At 45.3% G+C, this 22,053-nt stretch overlaps 1 protein-coding gene across 1 annotated transcript in view; it reads right to left on the bottom strand.

Annotated features, from left to right (window-relative positions):
* The window catches only part of KLHL3 (kelch like family member 3), a gene marked incomplete at its 3' end in the record, with an annotated part of 108,180 nt that overhangs the window by 54,561 nt on the left and 31,566 nt on the right, over positions 1-22,053 (bottom strand). The window contains exons 4-5 of the mRNA XM_082834970.1: positions 13,431-13,552; positions 4,419-4,581 (exon numbers count right to left, since the gene is read on the bottom strand). Coding sequence (XP_082691096.1) covers positions 4,419-4,581; positions 13,431-13,552 — 285 coding nt within the window. The remainder of the gene's footprint in view (positions 1-4,418; positions 4,582-13,430; positions 13,553-22,053) is intronic.

The following is a 22,053-nucleotide window of genomic DNA, read 5'->3' as shown; positions in this document are numbered from 1 at the left end:
TCGCCAGGGGTATGAAGACTTATCAGAAGGCCACTGTGGACCTTAAAAGTAGTTCCTCTTTTAGACAGCAATTTGGCAGTATCTTTTTTTAATGCTCACTCTCTTTCAGCTACTTTATGCTGCTAAGATGGTACCCTACAGGTACAAGCTCACTATTACAAAGCAGCAAGTTTACTACAAAATATTACATAAAGTAATTCTTGCTAAAGCATTTTATGTAAAAGAAAAAAACTGGTAACATTAATGTTCATCAAGAGAGGACTACTTAAATAAATTGTAGTTCATTACAGTTCATCCCTATGATGCAGTAGACAAAAAGAGTAAGATGTAGCCATACACAAGGGTCTGCCAAGAACTCCAAGATATTGTACCAAGTAAAAAAAAAAAATTTTTTTAAGTATAATGAGTACAGAAGGCTTCTATTTGTGTAAGTTAAAAAGCGTAATATATACATATTTTGTAGGGATACCCAAGAGAGTGCCCTGCTCCCTTAAGAGGGCCTGGGAGAAGATCAGCTGAGCATTTTATACCTTGTGTCCTGTTTGAAACTTTTATCACGGGTACAAGTTGCTTTTATTGAATACATTCTCTAAAGTTTTAAAATAATGGTATAGAAATATGTCTGCTGACACGGAAAGCTGTTCAGAATATACTGCTAAGATTTTTTTAGGCTGGAAAACATACACGTGGAATGAAAAAGACTGGGAAAGCTATATACCAGGGCGCTGCCTGTGACTCCCACTGGGTAGGATTGTGGCGCTTTTCCTGCTCTTTCTGCCTGTCGGCTGCTTCTGTAATAATCACAGGTGGTTTTGTATTAAGATAGCAATAACAATAGCAATAATAACAAAAAGAAAGCTCGTCTTAGAGAAGGAAGAGGAACAGAATTGAGGCACAGCTTGGGGCTATGGACAGGTGAAGGCAGAGGCCAGCTGGCCAGAGACTAGGGAAGAGGGGGAGGCAGGACATACCCAGCTGTGTATCTGCATACAGAGAAACCACAATCAGAAGCTCTGGAAATGGTCCTCCTCCCCCAAAGTGCAAGCAGTCTGCAGCAGGGGCAGTGGTGGTGACCCGAGGAGTCCCATCTCTCCACCAGGTCCCAGCTCTGAGGCTCTCTTACTACAGATGGCGTGAGTGGCAGGGAGGCTCCAGAGCACGGCCCTGGGTGGCACCTACTTCTGCAGGGGGCTCACCTCCCTGTCCCCCTGACCCCGAAACCATCCTGGAAACAAGGCAGGATGAGCTACCCCCATCAGAGAGAGAAGAAAACAGGCCTAGGGCCACTCAGCTGCAAAGTGCTGGCTGGTGTGACCCCTGGTTCTGATCTGGAGGGTCTCCTCGTAGTCTGTGGGCTAAAATACCTCCTAACTCGAGGCATCGGGCCAGGGAAGCCTGGGACCGCAGGGGCTGACGCTGCCCCTTGTGTGTGACTCTGGCCGGTACCCACACCCCCACAGTTAAAAGGGGACGAGGTGGCTGCTCTGTCTCAGCAGGCAGCAATGGCAGAGCCGCCAGGTTCCATCTCAAGTCAATCGGTGCAAGATCAAAGACACAAAGCAGGCCCACAGCAGTGGGTGGGTGCAAGGGAGCGAGCACAGATAATCATTTTTTATTTCCTTCTCTAAGCACTGCACCGTGTGAAGTCTTACCTTCACACTGCTTCTTCTGTCTTCTCATCACGGTCTCATCAACCTCTGCGTTACCACACTACCTTAAAAATATGATTTTTATTTTCCCTGCTGCGCACAGCTGACAGCTGCAAAGAAAAGTATCCAGGAGCTGGTCCCAGGCTCCACAGAAGGCCTGAACGACAGGCAGAAGGCTCTCAGCCCTAAGTCACGCTGACCGAGACAGGGAAAGGAGGAGGACTCATGCGTGCAGTGAGGGGGCTGCCTCCACGTGCTCCTGGTAGGCAGCCTCCCAAGGGGGAAGAGAAGATATCCACGTCTCACTTCTCCACCCCAAGATGACTAAACACCCCACATCTAGCAGAGACAGCTGGCCGTCTGTCTACACTACTTGGTTGTTGGGATTTGGTAATTGCATGGCACAGACTTCAAGGCTCACACTTCCGATGGAAAATGCCAGCTCTAGCCACCAACACTCCACAGCTACTGATTCACGGAGCCACCCTACGTCCAAACTGGGCCTGGAAGCCACAGAATGTAGCAGTTAAAAACATGGCTCTGGAGTAAACACTGTCTGGGTTTGAATCCTGTCTGTCTCTTCCAAATGACCTCAACAAATTACTTCACTCCTCTGTGCCTTAGTTTCCTCAGCTGTTGTATGCATTAAATGCACATAAAATGCTTAGCCTAGGATGTGACCCAAAGTAGAGCTCAGTAAATGCTAGCTAAAAGTAATTCACCAGGACACTGCCTACACACACCCACAATGCTGCAGAACCCAATCACCACGCCCAGATCAGGACCTAGGAGCACCAAGACCACGATATGTTCCCAACTGCATCCTCCCCACTCTCCCACAGGTGAGTCTCACCATCAGACAGTGAAAAGGGCAAAGGGAGAAAACACAGATTTTGAAAGTAGGGGAGAGCCAAGCCAGAAGAACCTGGGAGCCCTTGTTAAAGATGAGGTTCGGTACAGGGCCCAAACCTCAGACGACCTTGTAAGCCAACTACAAAAGGATGTGATACCTGCTGTGTGCATGCAAGCATGTGCACTCTATAGGAGAGGGCTGGGGAGGGGAGACCAGGAAGAGAGACAGAGACCTTCTGGCGTCTAAGCACTGTCCCTTTGCCACTGCACCAGCAGATGTCCACAAGCTGACCTGGGCCTTGGCCAAGCTCTCAGCTCCTGCTGAAGCAAAGTCTGAACACATCCCTCAAGAAAGTGGCTGGACTAGAGAGGGCTGGACTAGCGACGGCTCCCTGAGAACAGAAAGGAAGTGGGGTACAACACTAGGAAAGGCAGACACAGGAGGGACAGCAGAGAAACAGGAGAGTCAAGGATTAGGGCCAGGAAGAGTCAGAGGAATTCAGAATTGGGGTGACTGGGGAACGTCCTTCACAAAAATCATCATCACTGACATCATCCTAACAACTGGTCCCATTTGTGTCCTCAGAAACAGACCTCAGGAAGAAATGAGAGTCTGTGTAGGCTCCTGGGGTCTGGGGCTTGATGAGAGCAAAAAAGGATGCTGAAAAACAGAAGAAATGCTTGTTGACTTGTGGATCAAGGGGCTAACACAGCACAGGGAGCTGGCAGGTGGGCAGCCAGCAGGCCCTCAGTTAACTTCCAGACATTAGCTGGACATGAGACACAGAACAGACAGCAGCTATGCTGGCGTTTGTTTGGGCAGGGGGAAGAATGAGAGGCTTTACTGCAAGGGAAGGAGGTGGCCATGACTGAATCTATTGATTCATATGACCAGATCTGTTTCCTAGGTCACTCATGACCTTCGTCCTCAAGTTGAAATAAATACCAATGAAGACTTCTTTCCAGCTAAACATGGTGGGCTGAACATTCATGTTCATCACTACTCCCTCTGAAAACCCCATTAAAATAGCAAGATGACAAGCTCTAGCAGGGAGAATGTCTCCAAGATAAATAAAATGGACTCAACAGATTATCTGATATACTGAGAAGACTGTTCAGTGTATCTGTCTTACAAGAGTTAGCGGTTGTAGCAGTCACTGTGTAAAAGAAAAAGCATTTTATTAACTGCCTTACTGAATAAAAAGTTTTCTGATAAAAAACTAATTATAACTTATCTCAGCTGTAGAAATGATGTTAGAAGAATAAAGAGAGGGGAACAGTGTATGTATATGAGGGGGACGTCTATGAAAGCACAATTATTCTCCTGTGAGAAGTCAACAGATAACATCTAAAACTAGTAAGTCCAAAAATAGTGGTACAAACATTTTATTTAGGTAAATAGAGGTAAATATCAGACAAAGCAGCTTTTAGCTAAATCAGCACATGTATTTTAATTCTTTTAGAATTGCAAGTGAGTGGTTCTAGAGAGCAAGACTTCATGTGGAAAAGCAGAGCAGGAGACTCTTATCATTATAAGCCTTGCAATAGTATTTGACTTTTCCAAATCGTGGTCATAGAACACATTGGTCAAAATAGAAATTTTCCTAAATGACAAAGATTTATTTCAAGACCTAGGCCAAATTCCTCTTCCCCCACGAAGTCTTCTCAGATCTCCTTCCTCTTCTCTCGTGAAAATCACCGTCTGCACCATTCACCCGACAATTAATCACATTCCACTTGGCAATGAGCTGAACTCTTCTATTGTTAATTATCTTTCCACCTGTGTCTTGTCTCCCTGACTAAATTATAACTTGTTCATAGCAGAGCGCACTTCTCATCATCTTTGAGGAGTCCACCACAGACCAGGTTATTAAATCCACAAGTTCAGAGAGGTACAGCCACCCCACTCCCCATTACCTGCATAAGCGTTGGCCTGCTGCAGGAGGTCGGTACAGGTGTGCACGTCTGCAAACGCGCGGATACCCAGGCAATTGGTGGGATGCAACTGAGATTGCAGGAAGTCACAGCAGTTCTGGCGAACATCCATGAGCTGCAGCAAGCTGGCTGCTGGGAGCAGCACCTGGAAGAGAAGGTGACATTCTGACTTGCAGGATCCCACCGCCAGGGTCTCATCTCCCCAAAGCAGTGTTCTAATTAGACCACACCCAAGTTCAAGGTCTTTGCACGGCTCTCCACTACCTGCCCAAGTAAGTCCAAACTTCTCGGCCTGGACTTTGAGGCAAGCCCAGCCTTAGTCCCCACTACTCTCCACTTCATGGACCCTAAGCACCAACAGATTCTCTGTCTCCCTACAGACCAGCAGTGACTCCCAGTGGCTAATGTGTATATGAATTCCCCTTGGGATCTTATTAACATGCAGATTCTGACTCAGTAGGTTTAGGGTGGGGCCCAAGAGCCTCCATTTTGAATGAGTACCCAGGCTATGCTTGCAGCTGCTGGTCCATGAACCACACTTTGAGTAACAAGACCCTTATAGGCTGAGTGTTTGTGTACCCTGCAAAAGTTTATACGTTGAAGCCCTAACCCCAAATTTGGGCGGTATTTGGAGATAGGTTAAAGGAGGTCAGAAGGGTGGGGCCCTAATCCATCAGGGCTGGTGCCCTTATAAGAAGAGAAACAGATACCAGAGTTCTCTCTCTCTACCATGCAAGAACACAAGGAGAAGGTGGCCTTCCGCAAGCTAGTAAGAAAGCCCTCACCAGAAACTCAATCAGCTGGAACCTTGATCTTGTACTTCTAACTTCTAACACTGTGAGAAAATTAGTTTCTGTTGTGTAAGCCATCCACTCTGTGGTATTTTGTTACAGCAGCCCAAGCTAAGACAAACTGGTCCTCCTACCTGGAGAATCACCTGGAGAATTTTTAAAATACTGATGCCTGGGTCTCACCCCCAAAGATTCAACTTAATAGGAATGGGGTGTAGCCTGGACAGTGAGATATTGCTAAAGTTCCCCAGGTGCTTCTAATATATAGCCAAGTTTAGAACCACTGCCCTACAGCCTTTAGCTACTGTCTTCACTCAAAGGTCTTTATTGACTTGTTCACAAGCTCATTCACCATTTAATTACTGAGCACCTGTGGGCCTGCCTTTGTGATTCAGTGGTAGGTAAGCAAGAGAAATCAGACCCCTGATCTTACAGAGTTTATCATCTACTGGAACAAGAGCATCATCCCCAAATCCACTGGAACTCAAACAGACACACTCTACTCTCCCATCCAACAGATAAATAATAAAGAACATTTCTGAGTACATTCTCAGCAAAAGGAGAGCTAAGTTTCCTTTTAAAAGGCCATGAGGCACATGAGTATTTATACTGTATCCTGGAAGACAGAAATAGTTCCTGCTCAGGTGTGTGTGCATGTGTTTTTCCTAGAAGCCAGGGAAGACTAGCTTGAACAGGCCAGATGGGTGCTCAGACTGTCAACCCTGGTCAAGCTCCCTAGGACTTTGCCACAGCTACCAAAGCCTGCCCTCGGATCAAAAACCATGATCATTGTCAGAGTCCTTCTTGACACCAGCTCTGCTACCCCTCCCTCCCGACCCTGTGGGAGGGGTAGATGTTCTGAGAGTGACTTAACAAAAAGAAATTCAGAAAAAAAAAAATCAGAGCAGAACAGTTTGGCTTGAGACTGCATTGCTCAGGGATCCCCAGCATCCATTTCACCCCAAAACAACCCCGTGTCCTGGGCCTTTGCTCTCAGCTGCCCCCCTGACTCTCAGGGAGAGTGTCTAGGCCAGCCAGACTCCAGGTATTCCCAACCACACGGGCTTGCCCAGGAAGACAAGGGCTGCAGATGCATTTGATTTCTCGACTCAGGGCAGTACAAACTTTTTTTTTTTTTTTTTTGAGTGATTTAAATTCTGGAGGCTGACGGTCTCCCAAAACAGCTCTGAGCCTCATCTCTAGCCCTCCTCACCTCCATGGGCTAAGGCCAAAATCTCTGCCCCACTTCCCATTCTTGGGCCTTGTCCCACCACTAGGGTAACCAGCCATCCAGGTTTGCCCCGGACTGAAGAGTTTCCCAGGACGCAGGACTTTCAGTGCAAAAACTGGGGCAGTTAGCCACCCTTCCTCATTCCTGCCCGCACACAGATGCCACCAAGAGCCTCCACTAACAGTGGTCTTGCTCCCAAGCTTAAAAGCCTGCTCTCAAAGGGAAGCTCTTCCTACCTGCAGGCTTAAACCTCTCCCTCACGATAGCCGAAGTCTAGAAAACATCTCCTCTCTCCTTCCTCTGCCCTCTTTCTTCCACTACCCTATGTCCCCAGCAATACAACAGTAAATTACCATCCTGTCCTTGGTATTTTCTGAACCACTGATTCATTCCAGAGAAGGAAAAAGATAAGATCACCCGTTCTGGAGACTTTGAGACCGTAAGTGAACATAGCCAGGCTCCAAATCTGACCACCTGAGCTCCATCCCCACTAGACAGCCACGTCCCCACGGAGCAGCCATAAACTGGGAAACTCAATTAACCTGTGAGCTTGCTCAGCCTAGCCAAACAGATTCCAGGACCAGATTAGTCTCTCCCTGAGAGTTAAGTGGAGAACCATTAACCATTCTTGCTGAATACATACCAGGAATGGAAAGTCGTGTTCCAAACCCCCAAATGACCTCCATGACACCCGCTCTGACCAGCACCAGCTATAAACCCTAGAGTTAGGGCCATAGGTTGACCAACCATCCTGGTTTGCTCAAACTTTGCCAGTTTTAGCACTCAAAGTCCTGTGTCCCAGGAGAGCCCTCAATCCTGGGCAAACTGGGCTGGTTGTTCACCCCAGAGACCAGAAACTTGTATCCAGTTACACTAAGAAACCCTGGTGGAGAGGAGTAATCCAATGCTGTCCAGCATACACCCTACTTCGGGCGTGGCAAGCCCCCAAGGGTCAGGTGTGATTAGAGGCCGAAATGGACAGCAGCCCTTTAGGTCCGCAGAGGAGGAATTTCTGAGAGTCCAATCCGCCCCCAGATTGCATACCCGCCAAGCCAAGATGCGATCACGCCAGGGACACACACCTCCTCCGCCTCCCTGTCCTCTTCTCCCCCACAAAGACAGCCGCAGTTTGGGGCTTAATTTTTCAAGCTCATGACAACCATCCAAAGAAATGAAATAATAAATACTTTCTGAACACATTCCTTAGATTATACTTTCAGTTTTTAGAACCTCCCTGGATAGAGCTACCCACACAGCTTTCAACTTTCCTACTGTTCACAAAACCCACTTCGCAGACAAAAATGATCAGGCTTTCCACCTCTCCATACACCCTCCTCCCATCCTCTTTGGGTCCACTTCTGCCCAAAAGCATTCCCAAGGTGACTTCCCAAAATGAGCGGGGCTGGTGGTTTCTCTAATTGCCCCTTCCCTCCTTTCTCTTTGATCTTATGCTGCGATCCACTTGCTTCATACAGGAAGGCATGAAGAAAAGCAAAGGGATTCAGAATACTGAGGAGGGTTTAGAGGCTGGAGGATGTATCACTGCTCAAATGCTGAGTCTCAGGGATAAACAGGGGTCTGGTCCAGTAGGGCTCTGGGGGCTGCACACAAGGCGAGTCAACACAAATCCCCAGAGGCTACAAAAGAAAAGAGAGTGAAAAACGTCCAGGAGGTGGTCTTTGCTTCCCTCTCCCACAACAAGGGCTAAAAGAGGATTTCCTCTTCTCTTATCTTGCCTGCAACTCGACTCCCTCAAGCGGCAGCAGTAACAAGATTAGGAACAAGAGGCCAAACTCAGGTCCTCAGCTTGGAAGCAAGACTGTCCTGGTGGAATCACTAGGGCCGTGCTGCTTGGCCCCTGGAAGAAGATTGAGACCTGAGAAGAAGCAGTTGGCTGGAATCGCTGCAGGAAGAGAAGACGACCCTGGGTTAAAAGCTTTCAGCTTGGCTCTCGCCCTCTCAGCATTTTGGTGCTGGGAAAACAGGCCCTGGAATGACCCTCAGCAGAGAGTTTACAGGTTCCCCTCCAGCTTGCAAATGGCTTCCCTCCATTTTTCACATGCAGGCGCTGTTTTGTTTTTTTTCCTCTCCCTCGGATAACATGAAAACACAGCAGAGGATATCCCGTCACAGAGTTTAGTTTCCTTTAACAAAAACAAAAGGAAATGCCCTGCCTCAGAATGCACCTACTCCTGGAATTTCAGAGAGGCAGGGCCATGCACAGAGGGAGGGTACCAGCCAGAGGGCCAGGTGGCAAGGCTGCCCAGGGCCTCTGCCCACACCACACAGCAGGGGGTCTGCCTCTGCCAGCACCAGGCATGAGGCCTGGCACAGAAATAGTGCTAAATAAAAATCTACTGAGAGAAAGAAGGGAGGGGGAGAGAGAGAGAGAGAGAGAGAGAGAGAGAGAGAGGTGTACAGATAGATGAACAGGAGAGCTAGCAAAAAGTACTGTGATTAAATGTGTCACTTAGAATAATTTTTTAATTTCTTTATTGAAGTATAGTGTCACTTAGAATATTGACTTCTCCACTTACCAGCCATGTGACTAAAGGCAAATAACCTCTCTGTACCTCTGACTCCTCAACAGTAAAATGAAAATAATAGTACTGCCTTAAAGGCTTGTTGTTGGGCTCAAATGAGATAATACATTTAAAGCAGCTAACCCAGTGTTTGGTGCACAGGAATTCGTCAGTTAAACTGGTTTTTATTATTATTAATTATTACGAGCTGAAGTCAAGATTCTGATCATTCATTTAACGAGAAACTCGAGTTGACCACATCAACAGGGCACAGTGAGCTGGAGAGAGCTGGATTCAAACCCCAACTCCACCCCTTACTACCTGTGTGACCGTGGGTACTACCCACTTAACCCCTTGGAGCATCAGTTCCTTCAACTGTAAGAGAAGAATCATAGTAGAACTTTCTAGTGATGGTTACGATAATTAAATGAAATAATGCATGTGAAATAATCAACACATGCTTGTCTTACAATGAGTATCAATAAGTAACAGTTACGACTTGTTACCTCCACCATAGAAGGGCAGCTCAGACTCTCCAAGGTATGTGTGGCTGGGAAGAGATTTAGGGCATCATCTCCCAGTCACTTAACCAAGCCCCAAGTCTCTGACCCTTGTTTCCCCAGGTGCCTCCATGCTCACCGCCTCAGTGCACCAAATCCTCAATACACACTGTCCTCACAGACAGCTTGTGAGCAACTCTCAGCAGGTACATCACAGCATAAGAAGCAACCACATTTTGATCTAAACTTTCTCTTCTCAACTTTTTTTGTTTTGTTTTCCCCCAAGGTCACCCCTGACCAAACCATAGTTTTAAGTGAGGGATAAAAAGGAAAATAGTTCATATATCTGACTGATTCCAAACAATGCAGTTTCCTGAAGGTTCCACATTGTGCTTCTCAGGGGAGCCCCTGAACATGCAGCCCCCTCCCTACTCCCACATACAAATGAATGCAACAGGCCCCTCCAGGGGCTCACACGCCAGCAGGGACACAGACAGGTGGAAGAGGAGGCAGGCCTGACCTCCCAGACCTTCCTTCAAGACCCAGCACACAAAACACTTCCTCAGTGAGGCCTGCCCTGACCATCCTCATCAAGGAGTGATGACCATTGCCTGCTTCCTGGGTACCTCCACCCTGGCCCCTACCACACTGGAGGGCATGCATTTGCCTGGCCACCTGTCTCCACCTTCAGACTATGTGCTCCTTGATGAAAAAGCTTCTGTGTTCACAGTGCTCTCTGTGCCCATACTGTCTGTTGGCACAGGGTGGCACTCCTCTAAGTGCTTTACTTATAGTAATTCATTTAACCTTCATGCCAACCCTATGAGGTTAAGTACGATTATTATGCCCATAATACAGACAAGAATACTGAGGCACAGAGAGGTTAAGGACCTTCCTGGGGTCACACAGCTAGAAAATGGTGGAGTCAAGGTTTGAAGGCAGACAGTCTAACTCATGACCACCCAACAGAATGGGTACTATTATGATTCCTGTTTTACAGATGAGAAAACTGATCCTTGAGGCAGCATGTCAGGGAGGGTATCAGAGAAGCTCTAGTAGAAAGGAAGCAGAACAAACCAGAGGCTGGCAGAGTAAGAGTCTTCTCTGATCAGAGGTCACTGAGTCCCATGCCCTCACTTTACAGTCAGGAGACTGACCCCCTGCAGTGGGAAAAGGCAAGAATAAGAGTACTGTGTGAATGAACGTCAAAGCTGAGGCCTGGACCCAGGTCTCCATTCAGACTTGATTCCTGCCTCATCTTTAGTTCTGCAAGCCCTCTGAAGCTGCACGTCTTCACGCTGGCTCCCTCCCCACGACCCCTACAAAGTAGTTTTTAAAAGTAATGGTGACGCCATTTTCTCCAGAGTCCTCCGATTACGCTATCTGTTGCTACCTGCCTTAAGGTAACTGGTGCTGTAGAGACCACCACTGGGTTAGACCAAAGTTGCAAAGATAAATACCCAGCCAGGCAAAAAGGATCCAGAATGGAACATCTTCTAACTACCTAAGCTTTTAAACACTTTGTACTTTACAGGGAAAAAAAGCTTATTAAATAAACACATGTAGAAAAGGGAGAAAAAAGCTGGTTCCAATTATACAATTCTACAATCTCCCCTAAACAGTGTTTTAAGTTTATTTGTTTTTGTTTTGTTTTAGTGACCTAAAACAACAAACAAATTTATTTTCTTACATCTGGAAGTCGGAAGTCCCAAATGGGTTTCACCAGGCTAAAATCAAGGTGTCAGCAGAGGTGAGCTCCTTCTGGAGGTTCTGAGGGAGAATACGTTTCCTTGCCCTTCAGGCTTCTAGAGGCACCCACATTCCTTGGCTCATGGCCTCCCTATCTTCAAGGCCAGAAACATCAAACTGAATCCTTGCCAGATCACATCGCTCTAGTTCTCTCATTCCACCTCCCTCTTCGATTTAAATACCCCTAGCTATTACACTGAGCCCACCTGGATAATCCAAGCTAATCTCCCATCACATGTTCAGCTGATTAGCAACATTAATTCCATCTGCAATATTAATTCCTCTGACATTCACCCTAACATATTCACAAAATTCCAGGGGTTAGGACATGAACATCTTTGGGGGCTACTATTCTGCCTACCACACTGTATGATTAATGAGTTACTGATATACCCTAATGCGAGATTTTTAAAAATTATTTATACCCCTGCATATTTTTAGGTTGACATCTAGCATTATTCATTAGAGTTGAAAGGATGTAATTTCTGGCATTTTGTGAATCTCAATATTTATATCAGTCTCAAAAGTACCTAAATGAATTTAAATGTCATGGTGATTTGAAATCACTATCACCCATTAAAAAAATTTTTTTCCATACATGCCCTATACATATTTTATACTAAATTACTTTGCACTTACTGTTACTGCCCAAAAGTCATTCAGCTGTTTAAATTCTGCTGCTAGACCTAGTATGTAACCATGACCTCGCCCACTCTACTCTGGATGGGAAAGATCAGAAATAATGGAATGGCTATGCATTTTACTGTGTATAAAATAAACCTCAATTTTAAAAGGGCAGGGGAGGATTATACCAGATCACTATAGAAACTATGCCACCCAAAAGTCTGTCTAGGGGCCAGAGACAAAAGCAGTCTGTACCTTGGGGCAGGCTCTGCAGGCCCAAATGCAGGGTGCCTCAGACCCTCAGTCTGCCTGTGCCCTGACACCCCCAGCAGAGTACCCTTCACCACACCAAGCTAACTTCCATTCATCCTGCAGTCCTCAGCTCAAATCTTATCTCCTGAAAGAGCCCTTCCTAGATTCCCTCCTTCATCCAAATTGTTCCTTTCCTTCAAAGGACTTATCACAATTTGTGCATAAACATTACTTGTGTGCTTATTTGATGAGTGTCCATCTTCACCCCTAGACCACAAATTCCATGAAAGCAGACAATGGAATGACCTCTGCTCACTGGTACAAACACAGTGCCCAGTAAAGTGTCTGGCATGTAAGAGGCACTCAAACATCTGGGCCAAATGGAATCAATACACGATTATCAATTCGGCCTCCCAAATACCTCAATCCTAGAAGAGGGGATGGTGTTCTGGATAAGGGAAATAGGTATTTTGGTCACCAGAGAGGTATCGACCTATTCACCTAAATAAGGTGAAATTTTGCTTTAAAAAAAAAAAAGAAGGAAGAAAAAACCTCCATATCCCACACAATTTCCATTACTTTAATTAAACAGTAAAATCCTTAATGACAAGAAATAGTGTATCCTGCGTCTGTGTTTGGCCTGGTGACTCATAGGGTTCCAGCGTGGGCCACACCCTCAACCATCTTCCCTTCTGAAGCATGACGCTGATGTCTCACGTCCTGACAGTAAAGATCCACACCTTTGGGTGAAGCAGTGTCTTCACTGGCTCCTATTTCAAGGCTCCAGATGGCTTGGGATGAGGGCAGGGCGGCGAAAGGAGGAAAAGGCACAGACAACATGTCTCAGAGCAACATGCCTCTACTGACACTCAAGCCTGGTGCTTGGCACCTCCACAGGCTCAGAGGCATTTCGCTGACGAACAGTTAGACAAGGAAAACTTTTAACAGCCTCACAAGCCAATACTCAAAATCCTTGAGATGAGATAATGACTGAGGAGAAGAGGGGTCACCCAGGCTTCTAATTCTTCCTTTACCAACACTTTAAACCAGCGTGAGTTAAAGACTTTCTGCTCTGGAGCCCAAGCTCATTCAGAGGGATTTTGGCCTAGTGGTTAAGAACGTGGGTCCCATGGTCAGGCAGGCAGGAGTCTGACGGTCGTTCACCCTTGCCATGTGACCCAGGGCAAGTCACCTACTCTCTCTGGAGCTTCAGTTTCCTCTCCAGTTACCAACTGAGTTGTTGTGAGGGTTAAATGAAATGATGATGTAAAACAGTGGGCCCTGAATATACAATATACTGAGCTATTAGTTGGAGCTGAATTTACCTGGACGTTCTCTTCAGTCACCTCAATCTCCGCCGTATAGATGTAGTCAATCAGCTTACTCAGGGTCTGCCCATCCACATCCTTGATTTCTATCTTCTTGGCTTTACTCTCAGACATGTCACCTACAGTTCAAAACAAAAACAAAATGGACATGAACTTGGTGCCTAGGGTGTGCTTAACTTTCACATGGCCTCCTGTCCTGTCTTGGCAACATAAAAGCACTGTCTGTGCTCCCGGAGGCAGCAGAAGGGCTCAAGCACAGAGGAAGATAGACCAGCTGACATCAAGGTCACAACAACTCTGGGTCTGTGATCATCCACAAACCCAATTTCAAGCATTCCCCACTCTATCTGTTGCCCATTTCCACTCTGAAGGCAAATCTATATGTGATAAAGCATTCAACCAAGTTACTGCAGGGAAAGTGAACGAGATATGCACCTGTCCTCAAGAAGGAGCACCTGTTCTAGTAGGGCAGATATATAAAAATATATGAGATGATAAGAGCTTAACAGAGGTATATGCAAAGTACCAGTAGAACAACAATTTCTTAAAAAAACAATTATTGAGTGCTAACTATGGCCAAGCACTGTGCTAAGCACTTTAAACTGTTGCCTATTTTAATCAACAACCTATGAGTGTTATTAATATCATCCCCATATTACAGATGAAGAAACTGAGGCACAGGAGTGTAGGTAATTCATTTTGCCTACAGTCATACATCTAGGAAGGGGCCAGGCTGGGATTGAAAGCAGGGAGTCTGACTCTAGAGCCCCACACTTGTAATCACTATGGTGTACTGAATCCCAAGAATGCAGACGATAGAGCAACAAACCCTGTCTGGGGAATCCAGGAAGGCATCCTAATAGGAGGTCACATTTGAGCTGGGTATTCCACATGCAGCAGAGGTGAGGAAGGACGAGCTGGATGCAGGAATCATCAGTGCAAAGACAGAGAAGTGCCAAAAGTATAAATGTGGGGAACAGTTAGAGGGCAGCACGGCTGGTACGTGGGGTGACAGTGAGAGGAAGGAGGCTGGAGAGGTAGATAGGGGCCAGGACTTGCAGAGCCCAGCAAACCATGCAAATGAGTTTGCACTTTATCCTAAGAGTAGCACCACTGAAAGGTTTTAAACAAGGGAATGACATCAACAGATGGGTGTCTTTGAATGAAATTTTGGATGTACTGGTGGAAGCTGGATCAGAGGCAGGGAGAACAGATGGGAGGCCCTGACAATAATCCAAAAAAGAGAAGACAGAGGCCTGTGAACTAGGGCAGCAGTGGCACCACATGTGCAGTCCCGAGGCCCCTGACTTCAGCCTGCCCTCTCTATACAGCACACAGCTCTATCTAGAGCCAGGCTCCTTCAACAAGGGCTGCTGATTTCAGAAGGAAAAGACAGGCAAGACATGTGTCTTTGTAGACTGAAATGAAGGGCAACACGACTACTAGAAACAGGGATTCAGAAGTCCTTATGTGAGTGTGAAAACTGAGCCTGGGCGGTTGTTTTCTCTCTGTGGAATCTGTGCACTGGAGCCAAGAAAATAAAGTACAGTACAGCATGTGGGCTGCAGACGCCCACCTCCAAGCTGCATGGACTGCACATGATTCCTCCACCAATCCCCAGTTCCCACCCTGACACAGTTCTAGATATGAATGACTCTGAACAGGGAGGAAAGGTGGGGGCGGGGGACCTATTCCAGACGTTGCCAGCTCCCACTGCTGCCAGATCAGGTAGCCCAGAGACCCCCAGTTGGTTCTCTCTGACTGTAGTAGAAGCCAGTGAAAAGACTTCAGCACAAAGAGCCCTGAGACAGGACGAAGAGGCAAAGAGGAAACAGGAAAAGACGGTGGGTTTCTCCTCTGCCTATAAAACAGGCTCTCACAATCTCTTTCTTGAATTTACTTTAAGACAAACAAGAACATACATGCGGGTTTCCCTGGTGGCGCAGTGGTTGAGAGTCCACCTGCCGATGCAGGGGACACGGGTTCGTACCCCGGTCCAGGAAGATCCCACATGGGGTGGAGCGGCTAGGCCCGTGAGCCATGTCCGCTGAGCCTGCGCGTCCGGAGCCTGTGCTCCGCAACAGGAAAGGCCACAACAGTGAGAGGCCCGTGTACCGCAAAAAAGAAGAAAAAAAAAAAGAACATCCACGCAAGGAAATCAGAAGTTAAATTCATCTCTCCAAACAGCTACTAAGACATTCACAAATAAAGGTCCAGTTGGTAATTATATTGCAAAAGATCATCAAAGATAGCCAATTCTTAGTTTAAGAACTTGGACCTTAGAGGGACTTCCCTGGTGGCGCAGTGGTTAAGAATCTGCCTGCCAACACAGGGGACGCAGGCTCGAGCCCTGATCCAGGAAGATGCCCCATGCCGCGGGGCAACTAAGCCCGCGCACCTCAGCTACTGAGCCTGCGCCCTAGAGCCCGTGCTCCTCTACAAGAGAAGTCACTGCAATGAAAAGCCCGCGCATGGCAACCAAGAGTAGCCCCCGCTCACCGCAACTAGAGAAAGCCCACGCGCAGCAACGAAGACCCAACACCCAAAAAATAAATAAATATATAAATAAATTTTATAATAAAAAAAAACTTGGACCTTAGAAAAACGAGCAACCAGCAACCTGACTGCAAGAACCAAGAGACTCAGAAGCCCTTAGTGAGTGTGAAATCAGAGCCTGGCCTGATTGCTTTCTCTCTCTATGGAATTAGAGCTTGGGAGTCAGCTTAGGGTTTTGTAACTTGGGGGTAAACAAATGGAAACTCCTGAAGTTGCATGCAAACATTTGTATATGTGGGCAAAAGTTTGATTTTCTGAGGGGATGAACAAATCATTTTCATCAGTCTCAAATGTCCAAAAAACATTAAAACACAGTTTTCTAGATGGTGGGACTTTGGGAGATTTTTTTTCTTGCTTCTTTATGTGAATCAAAAGTTTCTAATTTCTACATTAAGTACTTAAAACTCCAACAAGCAAGGAAAAAATGGAAAAATAAAAGAAAACCTAGGGCCTCAGAGACACGTATTTTCTGAGAAATTTACCTTATAGGAAATTGGAGACCTATATAAATCATAAGGACTCATAAAATGCAATTTAATATCTCTGTGAACCAGTAGAAATCACTGCACCAAACTAAGACATCAGTTTAAACAAACCCTGAAAGTGGCAGTAATAATAGTTGCTACTACATGCAGGCCCTCAGGATTTACACACATTATTTCATTTAGTCCTTGCAATGACCTCAGGAGGTACTAGATATTACTTCCATTTTACAAATTATAGAACTGGCATATCAAGAGGCACTTGCACACAGCTAGTAAGAGGCAGGGCTTGGATCTGAACCGTGGCCTAACCCTAGATCTCATGTCATTTCTAATAAATCCCTCTATAATTTAAACATGACCCTAACTAATGGTTTTGATAAAAGTATTCCCAAACAAAACCTATGTCCAAATTCTGAGCCAACTTATACTTATTACCCAGTAAGCAAGAACGAAGAGAGATGGGATCTTGTCCTCAACACCTAACAGAGTGCGTGACATATAACAAGCACTGAAAAAATATTTGTTGGTACAGGGAAAGAAAGAAAGAAGAGAGGCTATCTTTTGACATCTCATAAATCCACAGACTCTGATAATTCTAAAGAGGGAGAAATCATCAAAGGCTTGGTCATTCTTACTCCTTCACTCACCTCCGCTACTTTGACAAATATTTCTAGAGAACAGAACATAAGCCCAATAAGTCCTTCTCTATTCAAGGTCAACCCAAGAGACCTGTTCTGCTGGTTTTTCTCAAGAGGCCCAGCCCAGCCACTTCAGACTCTGAACTTTCAGAAAAGAGGAGATGCAGATGGCCAACACGCACATGAAAAGATGTTCAACATCACTATTCATCAGTGAAATGCAAATCAAAACCACAATGAGGTATCATCTCACACCTGTCAGGATGGCTATCATCAAAAAGAACACAAATAACAAATGCTGGTGAGAATGTGGAGAAAAGGGAACCCTCCTACCACTGTTGGTGGGAATGTAAATTGGTGCAGCCACTGTGGAAAACGGTATGGAGGTTTCTCAAAAAACTAAAAATAGAACTACCATATGACCCAGGAATTCCATTCCTTGGTATACATAAAAAAAAAAAAAAAAGGGAAGAGATATGGGAACATATGTATATGTATAACTGATTCACTTTGTTATAAAGCAGAAACTAACACACCATTGTAAAGCAATTATACCCCAATAAAGATGTTAAAAAAAAAAACACCCCAAAACACTAATTTGAAAAGATACATGCATCCCAATGTTCACAGCAACATTATTTACAATTGCCGAGATATGGAAGCAACCAAAGTGTCCATCAACAGATGAGTGGATAAAGAAGATGTGGTTTATATACACAATGGAATACTACTCAGCCATTAAAAAGAATGAAATTTTGCCATTTGCAGCAACATGGATGGACTTGGAGGGTATTATACTAAGCAAAATAAGTAAGACAAATTCTGTTTGACATCACTTATATGTGAAATCTAAAACATACAACAAATTAGTGAATACAACAAAAAAGAAGCAGACTCACAGATACAGAGAGCAAACTAGTGGTTACTACTGGGGAGAAGGAAGTGGGAAGGGGCAATATAGGGTAGGAGATGAAGAGGTATAAACTATTAGGTATAAAATAAGCTACAAGGATATATTGTACAACACAGGGAATACAGTCAATATTTTATTTATTTATGTATTTATTTATTTATTTTGGCTGTATTGGATCTTTGTTGCTGCGCGTGAGCTTTCTCTAGTTGCAACAAGCAGGGGCTACTTTCGGTGTGGTGTGCGGGCTTCTCATTGCAGTGGCTTCTCTTGTTGCAGAGCACGGGCTCTAGGCACGTGGGCTTCAGTCGTTGTAGCATGCGGGCTCTAGAGCACAGGCTCAGTGGTTGTGGCGCACGGGCTTAGTTGCTCCGTAGCATGTGGGATCTTCCCAGACCAGGGCTCGAACCCATGTCCCCTGCACTGGCAGGTGTATGCTTAACCACTGCGCCACCAGGGAAGCCCAGTCAATATTTTATAATAACTATAAATGGAGTATAACCTTTAAAAATTGTGAATCACTATATTGTACACCTGTAACTTATATAATATTGTACAGCAACTATACTTGAATTAAAGAAAGAAAAAAAAGAAAATGTCTGTTTGTTGCACATCTTTTGTCCTCTGTTAACAACATATCCTGTTCTTCCAGATAGATCATGATCTACTCAAGGGCAGATATTTGTTCATTCATTCACTCAACAAACATGTATCAAAGAGTCCCCATGGGCAAGGCCCAGAGGACACAGTGGTGAACAAGTCATGTTCCCTGCCCTCATGGAGCTCAGTAAGTAAACCAACAATTACAAAGTATGTTAAATGCTAGAAAAGGAGGTTCAGCTTAAAAGGTTCTTAAGCAGGGAAGCCTATACCCTGAATTGTATGCAAAATGGTGAGTACACAGGAGCACACATTTACTATTTTTTGTGGAAAGAATCCATTGTTTTCATCAGGCTGATTCATAATGGTTAAGAACCACTGATCTAACATGAGATCTGGAGGAGTCATGGTTGTTCAGAAGAGCAGTGAGTATGAGGGAAGAATATTCCAGGCAGATAGAATAGTGTATGTAAAGGTCCAGAGGTAAGAAAGAACATGACCTATTCTGGGACCATAAGAAGTTGAGTCTGGCAGAAGCACAGCATGAAAAGGGAGGAAGAGGGAGAGGAGCTGGAGATACAAGCAGGGTCTGGACCACTTGAAGGCATTGTGGGCCATGCTGAGAAGTTTATACTTCATTCTAAGGGCAATGGGGAGACCTTGACAGACTTTAAGCAAATAAGGGATACATTAGATTTTTTATTTTGGAAAGATCACTAAAGCTACAGCATAGAAAATGGGTTTGGGGTGAGGGAACAAAATAGGAGGCAGGTTGACCAATTAGAAGGCTGCTGCAGTAAATCAGGTGAAAGATGATGGCAGCCTGGATTAAGGGTCTGTGTCTTGAACTTCTTTAAATCCTCAGGCTCTACTTTAAGACCTTGCACGTAGAAGTCTCCAAGAACCATAAAGAGCCCAGGAAAGCAAGTCATGGTTCTCGTCGTAGCAAGCATACCACATGCACAACAGAGCTCCTTTTAGGTGGAAGATTGCCCAAGGGGGAACAGGAGGGAGGAGGTGCATCTTGAGGAGCCAGGAGGGACAACCTTTCACCATCACAGAAGACTTAGGAAGGCTATGAAATCACTGGCTCATCCTCTAGATCACAGTATAAACCCAACCCTATTATTCAGCCAAAGAAGCCTCAAGAGTGAGAAAGGAATGGTAGAGTGGCTGCGAAGTCTTTCTGAAGGACCAGACATAGACCACCAACCACCCCTACAAAGCTGTATGGCAAAGGGAAGAAAAAGTGCATTCAGGAAGCCTTGTGTTATGGAACTCTTCCTCACTCCTCAGCTGAATCCTTACTGTTTTAATTTAATTTCATGATCTGGGTAAAAAGAAAACAGAAGGTCCTTATCCTTTGCACAGTGATCCTGCATGGGTGTTAAGGTGGTTATTAAACTCTCTTACCACGAACCTTCATCTGTCTAAGTCCTAATATCTGGGTTGCCAACTCATTTGGCTAAAGCTGAGACCTATGTCACATGTTAACGTCACATGAGAAAAAGAAATACCCTGTCACGTCCCTGAATCCCAGCTAAACCTCCTGCAGGTGAGCAGCCTATGCCATTTAACTGCAAAAGGCTGACCTCTGTCTCCTGTAAGGTAAGGACATTCCCGGCCCTGCCTTTAAGCCAAGGCTATGTGAGAGTCAAAGGAGATAATGAGAGTCTGAGAACTGTGGCAGCAGGATTCAGCAGAGCTGCAATGATGGATATCACCCCAGCACCCAACCTCCCTGGAATCTCGTCCTTCCTCCACTTGGAAAGGTCTTTCTGCTCAGCTAGAGGCACATGGAGCACCAAGTCAGGAAGGAAATGCCTTCCTGATATGAAACAGAGATGTTTCATATCAACCCTAACCACCATCAGGGCAGCTGGTATCAGAGCCACCCCACACATCCACATGAGCTCTGTAAACTATGATGTGCTCTACACATAATAAGAGTAAACTTTATTAAGTACCTATTCTGTATTGGGTGCCTTATTTCCCTTACCTGTATCTGTTCCCTGGTTATTGTTATTATTGTCTTATTGTTGTTATTCCAGTCTCATAAACAAGCAAACAGGATCATAGAGGTTAAGTGAATTCCCTACAAACTTGATCAGGTGCTGGAGTCAGGTCACGATGGCTCCAAAGCCCTTTCCAAGACACCACACCATCTCCCAATGCAAGGTGGCATTACCACCCCTGTATTTAATCCTCAGCAAAGAGGCCTCTGCATCAATAACTCCAAACCTCCTCTATGAACATTCATAAAACATTTCTTACCAGTGATCCTCCCCAGTGATGATCTAAATTTCAAGGCTGAGCTACTCCAAGTCCAGACAAGTCTACCGCAGATCATCTTGGTCAAATCAGTTGCACCTTAATGGGTGCTGGTGGGTGTCTGAATAGTAGTCTCTTTTCCTAGACACTACAAAGGCCTATGTTGAACTACATCCAAATCAATTCCTGAAAAACTCACCATTTCCTTAGAGGCAAAATCCTCAGAAACCAGACCCTATCTACTCCGACTAATCTCTCAAGGCCCTCTTTATACAAAGAAAGGATTCTACTCCCTAGTGCTCCCTCCCTCCCTGCCCCACTGCCTTGGATTAAGTCTTGCTAAACTGCATGTTATGCAAAGATCTTCAAAAACATCAATACATCATACAAACACTCAGAACACAGACACAGGCCAGGGCCTGGCAGAGTCAGGCATAAAGAAAGGGTGAAACAATGGTTCTATGGGATGAGTGCCTGCCTGGAGGTAAGAGGGCCAGGCCCTAATTTTTCTGCTTGAGGCTAGTTGGTGCTCACATTCCAAGCCCCTTGCCTCTTACCTCCAGCACATTCCTGACTCTCCTCCCTATTTCTGTTCACCATATATTCGAAGACACCAGTTGAATATCAGCCTACATCTAATAAAAACTGGACAGTAACTTTTCTTTAAAAAAACAAAGCTGGGGCTTCCCTGGTAGTCCAGTGGGTAAGACTCTGCACTCCCAATGCAAGGGGCCCAGGTTCAATCCCTAGTCGGGGAACTAGATGCCGCATGTGTGCCACAACTAAGAGTTCACATGCCGCAGCTAAGAGTCCGCATGCTGCAACTAAAAAGTTCCCATGTCACAACTAAAAGTCTGCATGCCACAACTAAAAGATCCATATGCCACAACGAAGATCCCACGTGCCACAACGAAGACCCAGTGGAGCCTAAATAAATAGAAAAATAAAAACAAATAAAAAATTTTTAAAAAGCCAATTTAATCAGCCGCTGCATGTAGCACAACAGAGCCAGAAGATGGGACAGCTCACTCCCAGGGCTTCTTTTGGGATGGAGTTCAAATGTCTTTTAGCCATGGTGATGAGCCTAAGACACTTAGTCCACATATTCTTTAGAACTTGGTTCTTTTAACACCATAAAATGGGATTGTTTTCAAAGTTTT

This window comes from Leucopleurus acutus, assembly GCF_964270905.1.
Source record: "Leucopleurus acutus genome assembly, chromosome: 3".
In the NCBI taxonomy this organism is placed as follows: Eukaryota; Metazoa; Chordata; class Mammalia; order Artiodactyla; family Delphinidae; genus Leucopleurus; species Leucopleurus acutus.
Note: the sequence above shows the minus strand (reverse complement) of the source record. Positions and strands in the feature narration are given on the sequence as shown.